At 45.4% G+C, this 20643-nt stretch overlaps 1 protein-coding gene across 1 annotated transcript in view; it reads left to right on the top strand.

Moving 5' to 3' along the window:
* The window catches only part of TG (thyroglobulin), a 302611-nt gene that overhangs the window by 74785 nt on the left and 207183 nt on the right, over positions 1-20643 (top strand). The window contains exons 25-26 of the mRNA XM_060202376.1: positions 362-470; positions 13594-13785. Coding sequence (XP_060058359.1) covers positions 362-470; positions 13594-13785 — 301 coding nt within the window. The remainder of the gene's footprint in view (positions 1-361; positions 471-13593; positions 13786-20643) is intronic.

The raw sequence follows: 20643 nt of genomic DNA, 5'->3' as shown, positions 1-20643 counted from the left end.
AGTCCTCACTGCAGACTATTGTAATAGAGCATATGTTCACACGTATCCATAAACTAGGGTAAAATATATACCTGAAAGCAAAATGTACTTTCTTTGGGGGATTTCTACTTGTCCTTTTTCTATAGAATGAATCATTCTCCCTCCCGTAATAAATTCCCCTTTATTTACATGTGTCTTTGCAACCCACCTTCTGGGCTTCGATTTGCTGTGTACACATCTGGGGAAGGCAAACACATGGGAAGCTTCTCTTAACTTATCTTTGCAGCCCAGGGGCTCTCCATGGCCAGAGTCCGATACATACTTGCAGAGCTGAATTGCTGAACTGTCTCCAGAAGCTAATGCAACCTCTTTCCTTCTCTAGGACCAAAATGCACTGGGGAACTCAGAGACCACCAGCTTTGGAAGTCTTCAGTGCCGGGTGCAAGTCAGAAGAGGGAATCAGGACTCCCTGGCTGTGTATTTGAAAAAGGGTGGGTTGGCGGGACTGGCTGGCTTGAGACTCCAGTGGGTTAACTTAGAACTGTTTTCGAAAAGGGCCCGTTCAGGGGGGAGTGTTTCTTGTCTGAAGACTTAGGGAGATATTTATGCAGGTTAGGAATTAGTGGGACCAAGCAGTGGCACACCTAGTTAAACGCACACATTACAGTGCGCAAAGACCTGGGTTCAAGCCCCTGGTCCCCACCTGCAGGGGGAAGCTTCAGGAGTGGTGTAGCAAAGCTGCAGATACCTGTCCCCTTCCCTGTCTACCTCCCTCTCCCCTCTCAATTCCTCTATGCCTAAAAGAATGGCAAATACATAAAAATAGATATTTTAAAAGGAATTAGTTGCAGAATCGATGCAAAAAGAGGTGAGGTACTTCATACCCCACGAAGCCTCAAGAAGCTGCCTGTGATGGGGGAGAAACTCCAACATAGACGGGCTCCGGCTTCTCTGAATCCACCTCTCTGAGCCTTCCCTGGGAGCCTCACCTCCTCTTTCGTTTGCCCCCACTCACACGTCCTCACCTGCAGTTTTCACACCTTCTCTTCACAACCATCCAAGTCTCCAGACATGTCCTTTCTCATCTCCCTGAGCCTGAGACCTTGTTCTCCTGCATGCCTGCTCGACACATCACAGGGGCTGGTAAAAAGGCAGATTCTGAGATCATAATGGCGTGCAAAGGCTAACAATCTACCACCTGTAATTATTCTATTTTATTACTAGGTATTGGATATAAATGGCCAGGAATCAAGAAGGTAGGGGGAGATAGAGAGGAAGAGGCACAGAGAGACACCTGCAGCCCTGCTTCACTACTCAAAAAGCTTTTCCCCTGCAGGTGGGGGGCTAGAACCAGGGGTCCCTGTGCACTGTAACATGGGCCCTCAACCAGGTGTGCCACCACCCCCTCTCCGGCCCCCTACCCCTTGTTAGTTACCAAAATTCTGTTCCTTGCTATAATTTCCAATAACCTCTCAAGGAAGGCCTAAACGGCTGTTGTCTGAGCCACACATATTTCTTGTCTGTTACAATTTAAAAAATGCTTTACTTATTATTTTATTTCTTTATTACTGGATAGAGACAGAGAGAAACTGAGAGGGAGGAGGCAGTAGAAGGGAAAAGAGGCAGACAGACACCTGTAGCCCTGTTTCACCACTCATGATGATTCCCCCTGCAGGTGGGGACCAGGGGCTTGAACCTGCATCCTTGTGCACTGTAATGTGGGTGCGTCACCAGGTGTGCTATCGCCTGGCTTCTATCTGTTAAAAATAACAGCTCACGGGAGTCGGGTGGTAGTGCAGCGGGTTAAGCGTACGTGGCGCAAAGCGCAAGGACCGGCATAAGGATCCCGGTTCAAGCCCCTGGCTCCTCACCTGCAGGGGAGTCGTTTCACAAGTGGTGAAGCAGGTCTGCAGGTATCTCTCTTTCTCTCCCCCTCTCTGTCTTCCCCTCCTCTCTCCATTTCTCTCTGTCCTACCCAACCACGATGACATCAGTAATAACTATAACAATAAAAAAGGGCAACAAAAAGGAATAAATAAAAGTTAAAAATATTATAAAAAAAATAACAGCTCACAACCCCACATGCCACCCTCATAGAAATTCTTGGTGAGGGGATGAGTGCTGGCTCACTGGTTGAGAGCACATGTTACAATGAGCAAGGACCCAAGTTCAAGCCTCCAGTCCCTTTCCTGCAGGGGGGAAAACTTCACAAGTGGTGAAGCAGTGCTACAGGTTCTCTCTCCCTCTCTGTCTCTCCATACCCTCTCATTTTCTGGCTGTCTCTATCCAATAAATAAAGATAATTAAAAAAACTTCTTGGTGGGAGATAAACAGCAGGATCTGGTCACCTGTTGTGCAGGGAAGGAAATGGAAAGGCAGCAGAGTGAGATGGCCGCTCAGGTCAGACTGTCAGTGGCTGAACCTATGCTGCTGTGACCCGCCCTTCACAGCCTCCCTGACATGGGCAGGGGAGAGTGCCTACTTGTGGCTCATGTGGGAGAAGCAGCTTGTCTCTGGAGAATCCCAGTGTCTTCACTGTCTGGTGGAGCAGCCTTCTCTCCATCAGGGTGAAGAGGTAACAGCAGTGCAGGGCCAAGAGCTTCAGGACTAACGAGATAGCTTTGCCATACACTTACCCAGGATTGAACCTGCCTCCCACTGCACTGGAGGGCACTCTGGTGCCCTCTCTCTCTCTCTCTCTCCCTCTCTCCCTCACTCCCTCTCTCCCTGCCTCTTTCTTTTTTTCTTTTTTAAACTTTTCATTGGTGTTTAATAATGATTAACAAGATTGTAAGAAATGGTTTAACTCCACAGTTATCACCACCAGAGATCTGTGTCCCAACCCCTCCATTGGAAGCTTCCATATTCTTTATCCCTCAGGGAGTATGGGCCACAATTCTTTATGGGGAGCAGAAGGTGAAAGGTCTGGCTTCTGGAATTGCTTCTTTGTTGGATGTGGGCGTTGGCAGGTGGATCCGCACCCCCAGCTGGTTTCTATCTTTCCCTAGTGGGGCTGGAGAGGCGGGGTTCAGGGGCAAATTGGTGAGGTCATCTGCCCAGAGAAGTCAGGGTGGAATCATGGCAGTATCTGCGACTTGATGGCTGAAGGTGGTAAGATATAGAGCAAATTGTTCAATAAACAGGAACCCAAAATTAGGACTAGAGGAAATGAAACTAGGTATCTTCATGTGGGAAGAAATTAGGAAGTCCATTTTGTAGGTATGTTGCATGTGGCCCATGACTTTAGTAATTATTGCCAGAGCCTGACAGCTAACATGCAGGTAGACTGAAAGTATTGTCTGGGAAGGTGGTGTCAGAGTTGAGAGTAGGGCTAGAAAGCTGGACTAGGCAGAGAGTAGCTCCCAAACATGAGGAAAGTATACTTTCTTCTTCTTCTTCTTCTTTTTTTTTTTTTTTTGTTTGTTTTTCCTACGTGATAATCTCGTAAGCTCTCGTGAAGACAGAAACAAAAAAAGAGCTTGTCAAGCTGAGCTGCAGCCCACCCTCCTCCTGGGCCTCAGCTGGCGGTACTTGGGTGCACACTGGGGTGGGGATTTTCATAACAGTGCACAGCATAGCCTGTAGTAAACAGCAAGCACATCCTTCTGATTTTTTAAATTCTTGTTAAAATATTTCCAATGAAAATGACAAGGACTGGGTGGTTGTGCACCTAGTTGAGTGCACATATTATATTGTACAAGGACCTGGGTTCAAGCCTCCAGCCTCTATTGAGGGAGGGAAGCTTCACAGTGCTGAAATCTCTCTTGGTCTCTATCTCGCTGGCCCTTATCCAGCTTTTGCAGTCCTTGCTTTGCTAAGGTTAGCTTTGGAGTGAGTGAGAGAACTGTAATAGGAAGTAGGTGAGGAGGGTATCTAAGTCTAAGTAGACACTATTTCATGATGAACTTGATACCGACTCACTGCAGACTATTGTGTATTTTTGCTTTCAGGTATATATTTTGCCCTAGTTTATGGATACATGTGAACATATGCTCTATCTTATGGGACCTGGTCTAGATCTAGGTTTTGGGACTTTGTTTGGAAGTGAACCTCCTGGAATGGAATTACAGAATACCATGAAAGGAAAGGTCTCACCTGAGTAATGAGGGTGAAGGGTTGATATTCCATGCCTGACGTCTCTGGACACAGTCTGAAGTGAAGCCTGCTGAAGTGGCACTCGTTGCGTTGATTAGGTTGGGATTGGCGGATGCAATATCATTTGGTATGACTTGAGAGAAGCATGCAGGGAAGTGAGCCCCACCCTAAGGCTCCAGGACTGGGGGAAATATAGGCTCTATAGAGGAAGCGGGAGGTTCCTGCTGTCTTAGGGTTTAAGAAGACAATAGATAGTTACTACTATAATCACATTATTTGGCAATTGAACTAACTATAATCACTTTGTTTGGCAATTTCAATTAACTTTGAAAAATCCCGTTTTAGGGTTTGCTGTATCATACATATATACCATACCATATTTTATGTCCTTTGACATTGTTTGTATATAGCTGTGCCACCAGTTGATTCTGTTCTCCCTGGACTAAGCTTTTAAGAGTGTCAACATATCAAAGACTCAGCCTATGTATTAAAAAGACTCAGTCTGTGCTTTAAAAAGTTTGAGACATTTCACTGAGCTCAACAGCTCTAGTTGCAGGTGGGCTAGGAGTACTGTCTGGGAAGATGGTGTCAGAGTTGAGGATAGGACTAGAAAGCTGGATCAGGGCAGAGAGAGCTCCCAAATATGGGAAAAGTAAATGTCTATTTCTGTTTAGCACAGGAAGCTGTGTAACCTCTGCATCCCTGTCAGTTTGAGCTCACAGTCGATGATTACAACTAGGAACATTCTAGGCTGCACTCATTTTTTAAAAAAATTAAAAAAATTATTTATTTATTTTCCCTTTTGTTGCCCTTGTTTTTTTATAGTTGTTGTAGTTATTATTGTTGTTGTTATTGATGTCGTCATTGTTGGATAGGACAGAGAGAAATGGAGAGAGGAGGAGAAGACAGAGAGGAGGAGAGAAAGATAGACACCTACAGACCTGCTTCACCGCCTGTGAAGCAACTCCCCTGCAGGTGGGGAGCCACGGCTCGAACCAGGATCCTTACACCAGTCCCTGTGCTTTGTGCCCCATGTGCTTAATCAGCTGTGCTACCGCCTGACTCCTGGCTGCACTCATTTCAGGACCCGTCTTCCTGGAGTGGCAGAGTAGGCTGACCTAGCCTCCCTTCAGAGTGGGGCCGTCCTTACCACTGTTGTTCCACATTGAGGGTGAGGTCCTGGAGAGGCCCAGAAGGGGATTTATGATGATGTTTCTGATGGAGATGACCAGTGACGGTGGAGAGAGGGATCTGTCGGAGGAGGTCTAGTGACGGCCATTTTTTCCCCATTTTATTCGATAGGACAGAGAGATACTGAGAGGGGAAAGGGAGATAGAGAAGGAGAGAAAGATAGACATCTGCAGACCTACTTCTTCGCTTGTGAAACATTGCCCCTGAAGGTGGGAAGCCTGTGGCTCAAATCCGGATCCTTGTGTAGTCCTTGTGTTTAGTACTATGTGCACTTACCTGGGTGCACTGCCACCTGGCCCTCTCCTTCTTTTCTTATCTTTATTTATTGGATGGAGACAGCCAGACATTGAGAGCAAGGGGGAGATAGAGAGGGAGAGAAACAGAGAGATGCCTGCAGCCCTGCTTCACCACTTGAGAAGCTTTCCCCCTGCAGGTGGGAACCGGGGGGCTCAAACCCAGGTCCTTGCTCACTGTAATAACATGTGCGCTCAACCAGGTGCACCACCAGCTGGCCCCTCTTAATCCTTCTTTATCTCCTCTTTCCCTTTCATTTTATCTCTGTCTTATCAAGTAAGTAAATTTTTTAAAAGTCTTAAGCAGCATTTATAAATGCCCAGTTCATACCACCCTACCTGAGGGCACTTTCTTCTTCCAGCGTTTGCCCTTCTTCCATAGCCAGTCAACAGCATCAGGTTGAAAGCTGTCAGGAGCTGCTTGTTGCTGGCTTTGAAAGTGACTGGGATCCATGTGGATTCAGTTGGCTAGGAAGGATCGTTCAGTTTCCCCAATGAATGGGGACTCACGGGATGCACCACGGGAAGGTCGATCCAATGCATCAGTGAGGGCACTGATGCAGGTGGAGCTAAGGACAGGGTTTGGGCGTTCCACCCTGTGGTGGAGGGAGATGGCACTTTGATGGTGGGTTGAGTGTTCTGGTACATATTTTGGGGAGGTAAGAAAAAAAGAAGCAAATGACAACGTTCTTAGGTCAGACACAGAAAGTGGCAGTTGTATGATACCCTTCTGCTGGCTTTTGGGGGTGTTTATATAGCTAGATACAGATGGCAGTGAGGAGAGGAGAGAGAAGACAACCACAGCACCCAAGTTTTATTTAATGTGGTCGAGCCAGGCTTGATCCTAGACCCCGGATGTGGCCAAGCAGGGCACTATCCAAGTGAGCTGTTTGATTGAGCCTTCACATCCTTTTTTCAATAATGTTTTGGACATTGAGTTGTAAGCAGGCCAGGAGAAAAAACAAAAATAGTGTAACAAAAAATACAGCAGAGCTCAGGTACCTCACAATGAGTAAAACTCAGTAAAATGAGCAGAAAGTCTCTGCAATTAGCGTCAGCAGTAGTCACAGCTCACACAGATGAATTCTCCAGTAAGAGTGTTTCTGTTCCGGCTTAGAATCCCTTACCTCAGGGCAGGTGGCGGCGCACCTGGTTGAGTTACAGTGTTACAGTGAGCAAGCACTCAGGTTTGAGCCCCTGGTCCCCACCTGCAGTGGGGAAGCTTTGCAAGTAGTGAGGCAGTGCTGCTGGTGCCTCTCTATTTCCCCCTTCCCTCTTGATTTCTGACTGTCTCTATCCAATAAATATATAAAGATGTCGAGGGAGGGGATTGGATGTGGAGCTCTGGGCGTGGGTGATGTGTGGAAATGTACCCTTCAAGCTATCCTGGCACTCCCTCTCTCTTCCTTTCTCCCAATTTCTGGCTGTTTCTATCTAACTAATAAAGATAATCATGATAATAATAATAATAATAATAAGGAAATAAGGTTGCTCATCTTAAGCCCCCCCAGCCCCCCCAAAAAAAAGAAGAAAGAAAAGAAAAATAACAGTGGAGTATATAAAATGCTCCTGAAAATCTAAAGTGAAGACACTGGACTGGAGAGACTGCGGAGGGTCTAGAGCTGGATGGAGGTGTGGAGGCCTGGCATTCTCTGACAGGCAGGAGGGGCGGCTGGGTCCCAGCACCTTCAGACTCGCACAGCCAGCAGCTGCGGCCAGTGAGGTCCAAGCCCCTGAGGCCCCGGGGCCTCATCTGACCTCAGCAGCAACCCCAAGCCAGGACTCGTGTTTGTGATTTTTGGTCTCTGATTCTTCTGTTACCTAACGTGTCCTCCTGTTTCAAAGGAGAGTCCTCATGGGAGAGAGAAATCCAGCAGAGTTTGGGTATCTCTGATCTAGGTTACTAAAATTTCTGTCCCCCTGTGTTTGTTTTAATTATTTCTCATATTCATTTTTTTAAAAATCATAACATGACATAGAAATTATTTTATATGAAAGAAAGCAAAAATAAAGCAAGCAGTCCCTCCCCTAAGTGTTTTTTAAACCCTCTGTTGGCCTTGGTCATATTTAAAAAAAAAAAGTGATACTATTTTTTTTGTGTGTGTGTTTTTTCCTCTTAACCTCTTGAAAATTTATACTTTGGGGAAAGATTTCAAAGGAGACTTGTTCCTTGCTGCCAAAGTAAGTTAAGAGTAGAAGTGGGGTTTGCTTTTTTTGGTTTGTTTTGCTTTATTTTATTTTTTATTTTTAGCTTTTTGTTTATTTCTTTTTTAGGAGAACCAGGTTCCTGGTGTGGTAGAAGGAGAAAAGGCTGGTCTAAGCTGAGTCTGGCTTCTGACTTTACCTTCTCATGTGTTAGTGCTCCTATCAAGAAGAATTATTTTATTTTACTTGCTGTAAATTAACTGTAAATTGTACCAGTGGAGTGAAAGCCTAGTTGACTTCTGAACATCCTTGGCATCTACTGGTGCCAAATCCACGGCTCCTAGTGGCCATCCCCCCCCCCCCATTTAATTGGACAGGACAGAGAGAAATTGAAAGAGGAGGGGGAGACAGAGAGGGAGAGAGAAAGACAGACACCTGCAGACCTGCTTCACCGCTTATGAAACAACCCTCCTGCAGGTGAGGAGCTGGGGGACCTTGAACCTGGATCTGTGTGTGGGTCCTTGTGCTTTGTACTATGTGCACTTAACCCAGTGCACCACTGCCTGGCCTCCTCTGTTCATTCTTCCCAGTTGTGTCTGCACTCACTTCGTGTTTGTTGCCTTGAACAGAAGGAGCTGTCTGATCATTCAGGATCAAAGGAAGACAGTCCTCAGTCCTGCATTTCACAGCTGAGTTCTGTTAAGAGGAAGGATCTTGCTGTCCACTGCATCCACACAGAGCTGGCGCTTCAGGGCCTGGCTGCCTCTGACTGAAAGATCTCTCGGGCCTGCCCCGTCACGTGAGGCTTCACTGCCATGTGGCTCAGCTCAGCATCAGCTGAGCATTTTTGTAGCATGAGTGGTGAGCTCTGCACTTAGGTACAACCTGGATGGAGCTATGAACCAAACAGAAAAAGAAAAAATGCTGATGAAAAAAGGACTGATTGGGGCCGGGTCGTGGCACACCTGGTTAAGCACATAGTACTAAGCACAGGGACTAGCCCAAGGATCTAGGTTCCGAACCCCTGCCTCCCCATCTGCAGGGTGATGGCTTCACAAGCCGTCAAGCAGGTCTGTAGTTGTCTCTTTCTCTCTCCCTCTCTAATTCTCCTCCCCTCTCAATTCTCTGTCCTGTCCATCAAGATGGAAAAAGTGGCCACCAGGAGCAGTGGATTCATAGTGCAGGCACTGAGCCCTAGCGATAACTCTGGAGGTGATGATAATAATAGTAATAACAACAACAACAGCAACAATAATAAGACTTATCCAGTAGTAAGGTTGTAGCAGAGGTAATAAAACCCTGTGATGAAGTGAACTAGGATAATGTTAGGAGCATAGACAGGCATTACCTAAATGGTGACGTTCACAGAAGTGTTCCCTGGGGCTGAGTGGGGCTGAAAGGAGAGGTGTGTGGGGTTAGTGTTTGATGGGGCCAAAGACTCATGCAAAGGACGTGGACACTTTGCTAGAGGTGTGTGGTGGGGAGGATGTCATGACTGAATGGCTTCGGAGCGCACATGGCTGAAATGGTCAGCCACACTAAAGTTAACTTTATCACAGTTCAGAGGTAGGATGGCAAATGGATAGGAGCTGCCTAGGGGCGGTCAGAGAAGCAACTTGCAAAGAGAGGACCTTGGGCCTGAGGCTTGGAGGGTGAGGGCAAAGCTGCCCCGAGAAGACCTCAGGGCAGGTAGGCACCTGTGCAGGTGTGTGTGTGGAGCGTGAGCGTGTGGGGGTAGCTGACACACAGCTCTGTCCAGTGAACCTTCGGCAGAGATGGGTATTTCTTTCTTTCTTTTTGAGATAGAGACAGAGAGGCAGAGAGAAAGACAATGAAAGCGGCAAAGCTTCATTCCGCATGGTGGGCGTCTGGCTAAACCCGGCTCACGCACGTGAGAAGAACAACATACTTTGGAGGAGCTGTTTTGACAAACTGAACATTTCCTTTTCCCTCCTTCCCTCCCTCCCTCCCTCCCTCCCTCCCTTCCTTCCTTCCTTCCTTCCTTCCTTCCTTCCTTCCTTCCTTCCTTCCTTTCTTCCTTCCTTCTTCCCTCAGGGTTATTGTTAAGGCTCGGTGTCAGCACTAAGAATCCACTATTCCCGGTGGCCATTATTTTCCTTTTTTTTTTTTTTTTTATTGTTGTAGTCGTCGTTGTTGGATAGGACAGAGAGAAATGGAGAGAGGAGGGGAAGACAGAGAGGAGGAGAGAAAGATAGACACCTGCAGACCTGCTTCACCGCCTGTGAAGCGACTCCACTGCAAGTGGGGAGCCGGGGTTCGAACCGGGATCCTTATGCCGGTCCTTGTGCTTTGCGCCACCTGCGCTTAACCCGCTGCGCTACAGCCCGACTCCTTTTTTTTTTTTTTTTTTACTGGATACAACAGAGAAAAATGGGGGGGAGTAGAGGGAGAGAGAAACATAGTCAGCTGCTGACATGCTTCACAGCTTATGAAGAGCCCCCCCCCCCCACAGGTGGGGAGCTGGGCGTCTCAAACCTGAATCCTTGCATGAGTCCTTGCACTTAGTACTATGTGCACTTAACTGGGTGTGCCACTGCCCACCCCCCATAACCTGGACATTTTCTTTCTTTTTTTTTTTTTTTAAAGAATTTAAAATATTTATTTATTTATCCCCTTTTGTTGCCCTGGTTGTAGTTATCATTGTTTTTGTTATTGATGTCATTGTTGTTGCTGTCATTGTTGTTGGACAGGACAGAGAGAAATGGAGAAATGAGGGGAATCAGAGACAGGGAGAGAAAGATAGACACCTGCAGACCTGCTTCATCACCTGTGAAGCGACTCCCTTGCAGGTGGGGAGCTGGGGCTCAAACTGGGAATCTTATACAGGTCCTTGTGCTTTGTGCCACATGCGCTTAACCGGCTGTACTACTGCCCGACTCCCTGGACATTTTCTGTAGACCTCTGCACTGGTGCTTGCAAAATGACTGCCAGCAGCCACCTGTGGTCCATGAGCAGTTCAGGTGTGACATGAACTTTGGTGAACTCAGACTGACAGCTAAATCTTCACACTGGTGAACTCAGACTGACAGCCAAATCTTCACACTGGTGAACTCAGATTGACAGCTAAATATTCACACTGGTGAACTCAGACTGACAGCTAAATACTCACACTGGTGAACTCAGACTGACAGCTAAATACACTGGTGAACTCAGACTGACAGCTAAATACTCGCACTGGTGAACTCAGACTGACAGCTAAATCTTCACACGGGTGAACTCAGACTGACAGCTAAATACTCACACTGGTGAACTCAGACTGACAGCTAAATCTTCACACTGGTGAACTCAGACTGACAGCTAAATATTCATACTGGTGAACTCAGACTGACAACTAAATCTTCACACTGGTGAACTCAGACTGACAGCCAAATCTTCACACTGATGAACTCAGACTGACAGCTAAATCTTCACACTGGTGAACTCAGACTGACAGCTAAATATTCACACCTTGGCAGAGGTTACAGAGAGTGGCTCCAGGGAATGGCAGGATGCAGAAGCAGGCGCTCTTTAAAGCAGTTTGAATACAGGGTGAAGGATGACAGCTATTAGTAGACGTGCTGATTAAAACTAGGCCAATATTATTTAAAACGCTAGTACAATTGCTACTTTAAAATGAATTGGCGCAAACACCCAGTTTGCTCATAGTACCATGCAAAAGTACCTGGGTTTGAGAACCTGCTCTCCACCTGCAGCAGGGTGAAGCAGGTCTGCAGATGTCTATATTTCTCTCTCTCTTTTTCTCTCTGTGTGTGTCTCTCTCTCTCCTCTCAATTTCTCTCTGTTGTATAAAATAAAACAGAAACAGTGAACATTCTTTATAATATCCATATAGAAATAATGCAGTTCTCTGCATTTAATTGTCTCACTATTTGCCAGAGTTGCCTGAAAAAAATTTCAAGGCACATCAAAGATTTAAATAAAAAAGAAAAAAATGTATAGAAAGTAAAGAACTGAAGCACATATCAGAACCAAATATGATAAGGATGTTGGAATTATCATACTAGGAACTTATAACTGTGATGAATATGACAGGGGTTCTAGTGAGTAAAGTAGACAGCAGACTCAAATGAATGTAGACTACAAAGAGATGGAAATATTGCCTTACTACACCAGCAAGTGTGGAAAATAGTCACGATGGAACATTTTTGTCACCTTTCAGTGAATCTACATACCTCTTTCTTGCTTATAAATTCTCTGAGATATTTTATCCTTCAAATTTATTTTTTGGCTAAATGTTTCAACAAAGCTATTCATTTCCATGAAAAAAAAATAAAACAGAAACAAAAAGAAAAAGGAAAAAAAAATAGCCACTGGGAGCTGTGGATTCATAATGTAGGCACTGAGTCCCAGCAATAACCCTGAAGGGAAAAAAAAATAAATCCGTTCTAAAGCAATGCTGGATGGAGGATAGATAGCATAATGGTTGTGCAAACAGACTCTTATGCTTGAACCTCCAAAGTACCAGGTTCACTCCCTTGCACCACCATAAGCCAGAGCTGAGCAGTGCTCTGGGAGAAAAAGAAAGAAAGAAAGAAAGAAAGAAAAAAAGAAAGAAAGAAAGAAAGAAAGAAAGAAAGAAAGAATGTTATAGCAAATGAGAAAGGTGGGGGGGCTCAGGAAGGATTGTTTTGAATCACAAAGACAAAGTCCAATGGTACACAAGGAAAGTCAGCTTCGAGTCTGGGAGGTGGCGCAGTGGATAAGGCATTGGACTCTCAAGCATGAGGTCCTGAGTTCAGTCCCCGGCAGCACATATACCAGAGTGATGTCTGGTTCTTTCTGTCTCTCCTATAATTTCTCATGAATCAATAAATAAAATTTAAAAAAAAAAGAAAAGTCAGCTTCATCACTTGGAAGATGGAGCTAGTGGTCAGCCTGAGTCAAGAGGAGGAAGACACACTGATGAACATGGTGTATGTCCCCGAACTTCTGAAGATAGTTGTGCCCAGTGGCATTGCACTCTGTGTGGGTGCTTTCTTTTGATGGCTTAGGCAGTAAGGTCATGGGGGAAGCTTCTGTGCTTACTGTACAACTTCACATTATTGCTGCATTATTGCTGGATGTTGCATTATTGCTGCATTGTTGCTGGATATTGCATTATTGCTGCATTATTGTGCGACATTGCATTATTGCTGCATTATTTCCAGACACTGCACTATTGCCGCATTATTGCCGGATATGGCATTATTGCTGCATTATCGCTGCATTATTGCTGGATATTGCATTATTGATGGATATTGCATTATTGCATTATCTCAATAGTATCTGCTAGAAGTAAGAGAAATCGTAAGAAATGCTAGTTCTCTATGCACACTGCAGCTCCTCAGAAGCGTGAGGGCCATTTGTCTAGATCTGCCTGCTGGTTTAAGGCCAGGGCCCCCATATGGTCTTTATGGTTTTCACATAGACAGGACCAGAGGGCTCACGGTCTGGTCTGGAAAGCAGTTCAGCTGTGACAACATAATTTGTGTCATGCCGCCAATCACTTTGGTCAACTCTGCTTTGTCCAGAGATCATTAAGAATATTTGTTTTTGAGAGTTAGGTGGTAGCACAGCTGGTTAAGCGCAGGTGGCACAAAGTGCAAGGACTGGCAGAAGGATTCTGGTTTGAGCCCCCGGGTCCCCACCTGCAGGGGGGTGGGTCGCTTCACAGGTAGTGAAGCAGGTCTGCAGGTGTCTACCTTTCTCGCCCCCTCTCTGTCTTCCCCTCCTCTCTCCATTTCTCTCTGTCCTATCCAACAACAATAATAACTACAACAATAAAACAAGGGCAACAAAAGGGAATAAATAGATAAATATTGAAAAAAAATCTTAAAAAAAAAGAATATTTGTTTTCTTATTCCACCCTCCACCTCCACCCCATCCCCAGGTCAAGAATTCACCACAGCAGGCCAGAAGGGCTTTGAGCAAACCGGGTTCCAAAACACGCAGTCGGGAATGTACAACCCTGTGGTGTTCTCAGCTTCTGGAGCCAGACTGACGGAGGCCCATCTCTTCTGTCTCCTGACATGTGACCGCGACTCCTGCTGCGATGGCTTCCTCCTGGCACAGATACGAGGAGGTAATGTGACAGCAAGAACCACGCGCCTGTCACAGAATGGGGGAGTGGGTAGGGTCACAGAATTCCGGATGAGTTATGTGGAGCCTGTCCTGGGATGCGGCAGGCGCGAACTGGAAGGCGTTAGTCAGGTACAAAGTCAGGACGTGTTCATGGAAGGCTGTTAGTTCTCACTTTACAAACTGAGAGAAGCCCAGAGCTCATTTGCTCATGGTCACTTGTGTGACAGCAGCTTGGACCATAGGCCTGAGATTTGAGACCACGCGGGTCTGCGGCTTGGGCTGGGTGCACACAGTCACACAGTAGTAGTTCAATAAGTGTAGGCGGTGACTTGTCATTCAGTGTTGATCTGCTGAGTGCCTACCATATGCCAGGCTCTGTGGTCAATAGGGGCCTCATTTTCAATTATCTTCATCTGGGGCTCAGTGCCAGCTCTGTGAATTCAATGCTCCTGGTGGCCATTTTATCCATTTTATTGGATAGGAAAATGAGAAACTGAGAGAGGAGAGGGAGAGAGAAAGACAGACACCTGCAGACCTGCTTTGCTGCTTGTGAAGCAACCCCCTGCCCAGCCCCCTCAACTGTCTTTAAATACTAATGATTGATGCCTGTTTATAGATCCTTCACCAGGCACGAGAACCCAGGCTCAGGTCCCTTGTTCCCACCTGCAGGAAAGGGCCTTCATAAGTGATGGAGCAATGTTGTAGATGTCTCTCCTCTCTACCTTTATCTCTCTTTCACCTGATGCCTCTCTTTGTTTCTGTCTTGCTCTATCTGAAAGAAAAAAAAAAAAAGACCAGGGGGAACAGAGCAGGGTGTAGTCATCACGGAGTCACCAAGCCCAGGTGAAGCGAGTCTGCAGGTGTCTCTCATTCTCTCTTCTTAGCCTCCTCTCCCCTCTTAGTGTTTCTCTGTATTAGCAAATAAAATAGAAAGAAAAGGGGGGGGGTGGTGGTGACGCACCTGGTTGATTGCACATGTTATAACATACAAGGGCCAGGGCTCAAACTCCCAGTCCCCACTTGGAAAGCTTCCAGAGTGGTGAAACAAGGCTGCAGGTGTCTCTCTGTCTCTCTCCCTATCTCCACCTTTCCTCTCAATATCTGTCTATCAAATCAATAAAGATAATAAAAAATAGAAGGAAAAACAAAGAAAAAATAGTGACTACAGGGTCTAGAGTTCAGAAGACGAGGCTAGAGATCTGAGGGCGGGATGTATACATGCCAGAGTTTCTGCTGTGGAAGGACTGGAAGCATGGGGGCCTCCCAAAAAAACCAGACACACAGCGTGAGAAGGTGGATGTGGACAGGGCCCTTCTCTAATTCACACCTACAGTACAGGTAGAGGCTGTAGAGACCGTAGCCAGCAGACAGCCAGAGAGGAAGTGTGTGTGTGTGTGTGTGTGTGTGGGGGGGCAGACCCAGCAGAGCTAACACTGGCTGAAAATCCAGGTGAAGTGGGCTGGACAATGAAGGGAGTTTGCCAACTCCTGCACTTCAAATGCTACAGAGGATTCAGACAAGGGAATTACTAGAAAAATCCAGGGTCCATTTCACAGCATAGAGTGTGGCTAAAATGAAAAGGTTTTGTTGGAATGGTAAGACTGGAACCTGGATTGTAATAAGCCAGAATGTAAAATTCCTTTTAGGTTTGATCTCTCCCCTCTTTTTTTTTGCTTTTTTACCAGAGCACTGCTCAGCTCTGGCTTAGGGTGTTGGCCAACTTGAACCTGGGACTTTGAAACCTCAGGCAAGAGAGTCTCTTTGCATAACCGTTGTGCTATCTACCCCCACCCTCTCAGGTTTAATCTCTATAGTTGATTATAGGATGCACAGGCATGTTAATATTTAGATAAGCGTAGCTATAACTACATCTACACATACACGCACACACACATGTCATGGACACGTGTATATAAACACATCTTTATGCGGTTCTACATTTGGAAACATTGAAATTCAAGTCCAGGATGCCTTCTTTGAGTTAAATGCCTTTTCCAAGAGTCAAAAATTGCCCCCAGCTGCTTACTCACCAGACATCTGATCTCTACCCCACCCCTGCCTTTTAACTGGAAATGTTGACTTCATTGTCCTTAGGATCATGTAAGGAAGAGTTGTTTTGTTTCAAGAGCAGTGAGCCCACAACTCCCTTCCTTTCAGCTGACACTTCTGGCTAACATCTGGCTCGCTTTCCTTCCAAGTCAAGACTGGGATCTGTGAATTCGATCGAGTCGAACAGTCATCTCAAGGAGCTGCTAGTTAAGCTCTTTTTTTTTTTCTTTGAGACATGCATGAAATCAGACAGATGCTTTTCTCAGTCTTGTCTGCTGAGCCCACTGGGAGTTTTAATGTATATAAAGTTTTTGGCTGGGATTGACAGTGACGAGGAACAGTTTCCTGCTGCATGCCCTCTCTGCAGTCTGGAAAGGTGTTTCTATTTCTGGTCAGTTCTCCCTTTTGTCCTCTTCTTACCTCTCTGCCAATAATAATAATAATAATAATAATAATAATAATAATAATACTCTGAAGTCCTCCAACTTTGAAGCACCGAGTGGCTTTGTTCCCACCAATAGTAAGGGTTTCTGTAGCTACAGTTCAGTTGAGGCTGCTCGGTGGCAGGGTTCAGAGGGACTTGCATCTACCAAGTTTCATTGGCATGTGGCCAGAACTGGCAATGTGTGAACAGCAAGAGACTTGTAATCTCCTCTGGCCAGCTGCCTCTCTCTCCATCACATAGTGGACTCTTTTGCCTGACTGTCATGCCATCTCTCCAGCCTGTGGAGTGTTCTCTTTCACACTTTTCCACTGAATTCTGGTTGGAGGCCTGCAAGAGGGAAATGAGTGGCTTGAGTGTCCTCTGAACCCTCACAGATGCTGACTGTCCTTCCGCCAGCCTGAACCCTGTGCCCCAGTCTGAGCCAGGGCAGAGCCTTTTGGCCACTTCATTAATCTCAGCACCTGAAGCCCTTCTCCCCCTTTGGTTTTTCAGTTTCTGCGGTTGTGAGGTTAAGTAGTTTAATTAGTCAGGGGTGTTAGAATCTAGTCGGCACTAAAAATCATCAGTGGGGCCATCTCCAAACACTGATTCCCGAGTACCAACTCCCCACTTCCCCAACGACCTACCTAAGCGGCAGCTGTCTGGTTAGTGCCTTCAGAAATCTCCTTATGGTAAGAGAATAGCAGGTGAGATCCGGGGTCTCCATTTTGGTTTGTTTTTGCCTCCAAAGTTATCACTTGGGCTCAGTGCTGGCATCATTCCTGGTGGCCATTTTCCCCTTGATTTTATTGGAAAAGGCAGAGAGACAGAGAGAGAGAGATGCCTGCAGACCTGCTTCAGGACATGTGAAGCTTCCTGCTGCAGGTGGGGAGCGGGGTTCTGAGCGGGCCCTTGTTCATATTCAATGTGCACTTCACTAGGTGCACCACAGCCCGGCCCTAGGTTGAAGTTGTTGTTTTTTTTTTTTTTTTTTAACTTTGTTCCTTTCTGTAGGTGAAGACCGAGAGGTGGAGGGGAGTAACAGGCTGACAATGAATGTTCCCTCCCTGCAGGTGTGTGTGTGTGTGTGTGTGTGTGTGTGTGTGTGTGTAAGACTTGAGCCTGTGTACATGAGGGGAGTAACAGGCTGACAATGAATGTTCCCTCCCTGCAGGTGTGTGTGTGTGTGTGTGTGTGTGTAAGACTTGAGCCTGTGTGCATGATACATCAGGAAACTCCTCCAGCTAGCTATCTTGCCAGCCTACTCCCTGAGGCTCATTCATATATATATATATGTGTGTGTGTGTGTGTGTATATATATATATATATATGAGTCTGTTTAGTCTGTTTATTTATTCAGTTTATTCAAGAGAGAAAATGAACCACACATCACTCTGGTACATGTGCTACTGGGGATAGAACTCAGGACCTTATGCTTGAGAGTCCACTGCCTTATCCACTGAGCCACTTCCCCACCATGCACATCCTTATTTTTTATCCTTCATTTATTTATTTAGCAGCAAGTTTCTCTCTGAGGCTCGGTACCCACACAACAACAACTCCACTGCTCACAGCAGTCATTTATTTTGTTTCCTTTTCTTTGATTGAGGGTGAGAGACAGAGATAGAGGGAGAAATAGAGACAGAGAGGCGAGACACCTGCAGTGCCACTTCACTAATCATGAATATTCCTTCCTGCAGATTTAAGACCAGGGGTTTGAACCTGGGTCCTCGAGCCTGGTGAAGTGTGCTCTCTGCCAGGAACATAGTCATCTTACACCCCCACCAGGGTTTTTTATTTTTTATTTAAGAAAGGATTAATTAACAAAACCATAGGATAGGAGGGGTACAACTCCACACAATTCCCACCACCCAATCTCCATAACCCACCCCCTCCCCTGATAGCTTTCCCATTCTCTATCCCTCTGGGAGCATGGACCCAGGGTCATTGAGGGTTGCAGAAGGTAGAAGGTCTGGCTTCTGTAATTGCTTCCCCGCTGAACATGGGCGTTGACTGGTCGGTCCATACTCCCAGTCTGCCTCTCTCTTTCCCTAGTAGGGTGGGTCTCTGGGCAAGCGGAGCTCCAGGACACATTGGTGGGGTCTTCAGTCTAGGGAAGCCTGGCTGGCATCCTGATGACATCTGGTGACTGAAAAGAGAGTTAACATACGAAGCCAAACAAATTGTTGAACAATCATGGACCCAAAGCTTGGAATAGTGGAGAGGAAGTGTTAGGGGGGTACTCACTGCAAACTCTAGTGTACTTCTGCTTTCAGGTATATATTTTGCAGTAGTTTATGGATATGTGTGAACATATGCTCTCTCTCACAGAAACTGGTGTATATCTAGGTTTGGGGACTTTGTTAGAAGGTGAGCCACCTGAGATGAAATTAGAGTTTCCTATGAAAGGAAAGTTCTCATCCGAGTAATGAAGTTGAAGGGTTGTCATTCCACATGTGAATTCTCTGGACACAGTCCGAAGTGAAGCATGTTGAGGTGGCAATCATTGTGTTGGTTAGGTTGTGATCGGCAGATGCAATATTATTTGATATGTATTGGGAGAGGCATATGGGAAAGTGGGCCCTATCCAATGGTTCCAGGACTGGGGGAAGTAGGGGCTCTATAGTGGAGATGTGAGGTTCCTGCTGTCTTAGGATTCAAAAAGACAATCGATAGTTAATGTTATCATCACATTATTTGGTAATTGGGTTAACTTTGAAAAGTCCTTTTGTTAGGGTTTGCTGTATAGTACCCAGTATCTTGTATATAGCTGTGCTATTGGTTGCTTCTGATCTACTTGGTCTAGGCTTTTGAGAGAGTCCGCATATCAAATACACGGCCTATATATTGAAAAGATTCAGTTTGTGTTTTGAAAAACTTCGAGACATACAATTAATTTTCCCCCTCTCGTATTAATTAACTAGTGATTTATATGACTACATTTTACTAGGAGTGTACATAAACAACATTCCCACCACCAAAAGACTGTGACCCATCCCTCCCACCCACTCCCACCTCCCACTGGCCCAGGAAGCTGCATGTCTACCCCTCACCACAGGGCTTTTACTTTGGTGCCCTACTTACAATTTGGTCAGTTCCTGCTTTTAGTTTCCCTTTCAGATCTTCTTACTCAACTTCTGTTGATGAGTGGGATCATCCTATACTCATCTTTATCTTTCTGACTTAGCTCACTTCACATAATTCCTTCTAGCTCTGTCCAAGATGGGTCAGAGAAGGTGGGTTGATTGTTCTTAATAGCTGCATAGTATTCCATTGTGTATATATACCACAGCTTTCTCAGCCACTCATCTGTTGTTGGGCACCTGGGTTGCTTCCAGGTTTTAGCTATTATGAATTGTGCTGCTATGAACATAGGAGTACACACCTCTTTTTGGTTGGGTGTTATGGAGTCCTTGGGGTATAAGCCCAGGAGAGGAATTACTGGATCATATGGAAGGTCCATGTCTAGCCTTCTGAGAGTTTTCCAGACTGCTCTCCGCAGAGGCTGGACCAATTTACATTCCCACTAGCAATGTAAAAGGGTTCCTCTGTCCCCACAACCTCTCCAGCATTTGTTGCTGCTGTCCTTTTTGATGTATGCCATTCTTACAGGAGTGAGGTGGTATCTTAGTGTTGTCTTAATTTGCATTTCTCTGACAATCAGTGACCTAGAGCAGTTTTTCATATGTTTGGCTATAAGTTTTTCATATGTATGGCTATAAGTTTCCCTCTCAGTACTGCTTTAGCTGTGTCCCAAATATTTTGATAGGTTGTGTCTTCATTTTTATTTGTTTCCAGGAACATTTGAATTTCCTGCTTGAGTGAATATCTGACCCAGTGGTTCTTAAGGAGTATGTTATTTAGTTTCCTAATTCTGTGACTTTTAATAATTGTCTGTTTGTTGTTAAATGTTAGTTTTACTCCACTGTGGTCTGAGAAGATACTTGGGATGATTTCAATGTTCTTGAATTTATTGATGTTGTCTTTGTGGCCTAACATGTGGTCTATCCTTGAGTATGTCTTATGTGGATTTGAAAAGAAGGTGTATTCCAGTTTTTTGCAGTGAAGGACTCTGAAAATGTCCAAGAGGTCTAGTCTGTCAATCTCTTCATTCAATTCTCTTGTATCTTTGTTGGTTCTCTGCTTTGTTGATCTGTCTAAGTGTGAGAGTGGGGTATTGAAGTCTCCCACTATTATTGTATTACTATTGATGTATTTTTGAAATTCTTTCAGTAAGTGCTTGACTTATTTAAATGGTACCTCATTGGGTGCATAGATGTTAAGGACTGTTAAGTCTTCTTGGCTGATTGATCCTCTAATCATTATGTAATGTCCTTGCCTATCTTTTATTACTTTATTTAATTTAAAATCTATCGTGTCTGAGAT

The sequence above is a fragment of the Erinaceus europaeus genome, chromosome 1 (assembly GCF_950295315.1).
Source record: "Erinaceus europaeus chromosome 1, mEriEur2.1, whole genome shotgun sequence".
Lineage (NCBI taxonomy): Eukaryota > Metazoa > Chordata > Mammalia > Eulipotyphla > Erinaceidae > Erinaceus > Erinaceus europaeus.
This window is presented reverse-complemented; position numbering and strand designations above follow the sequence as displayed.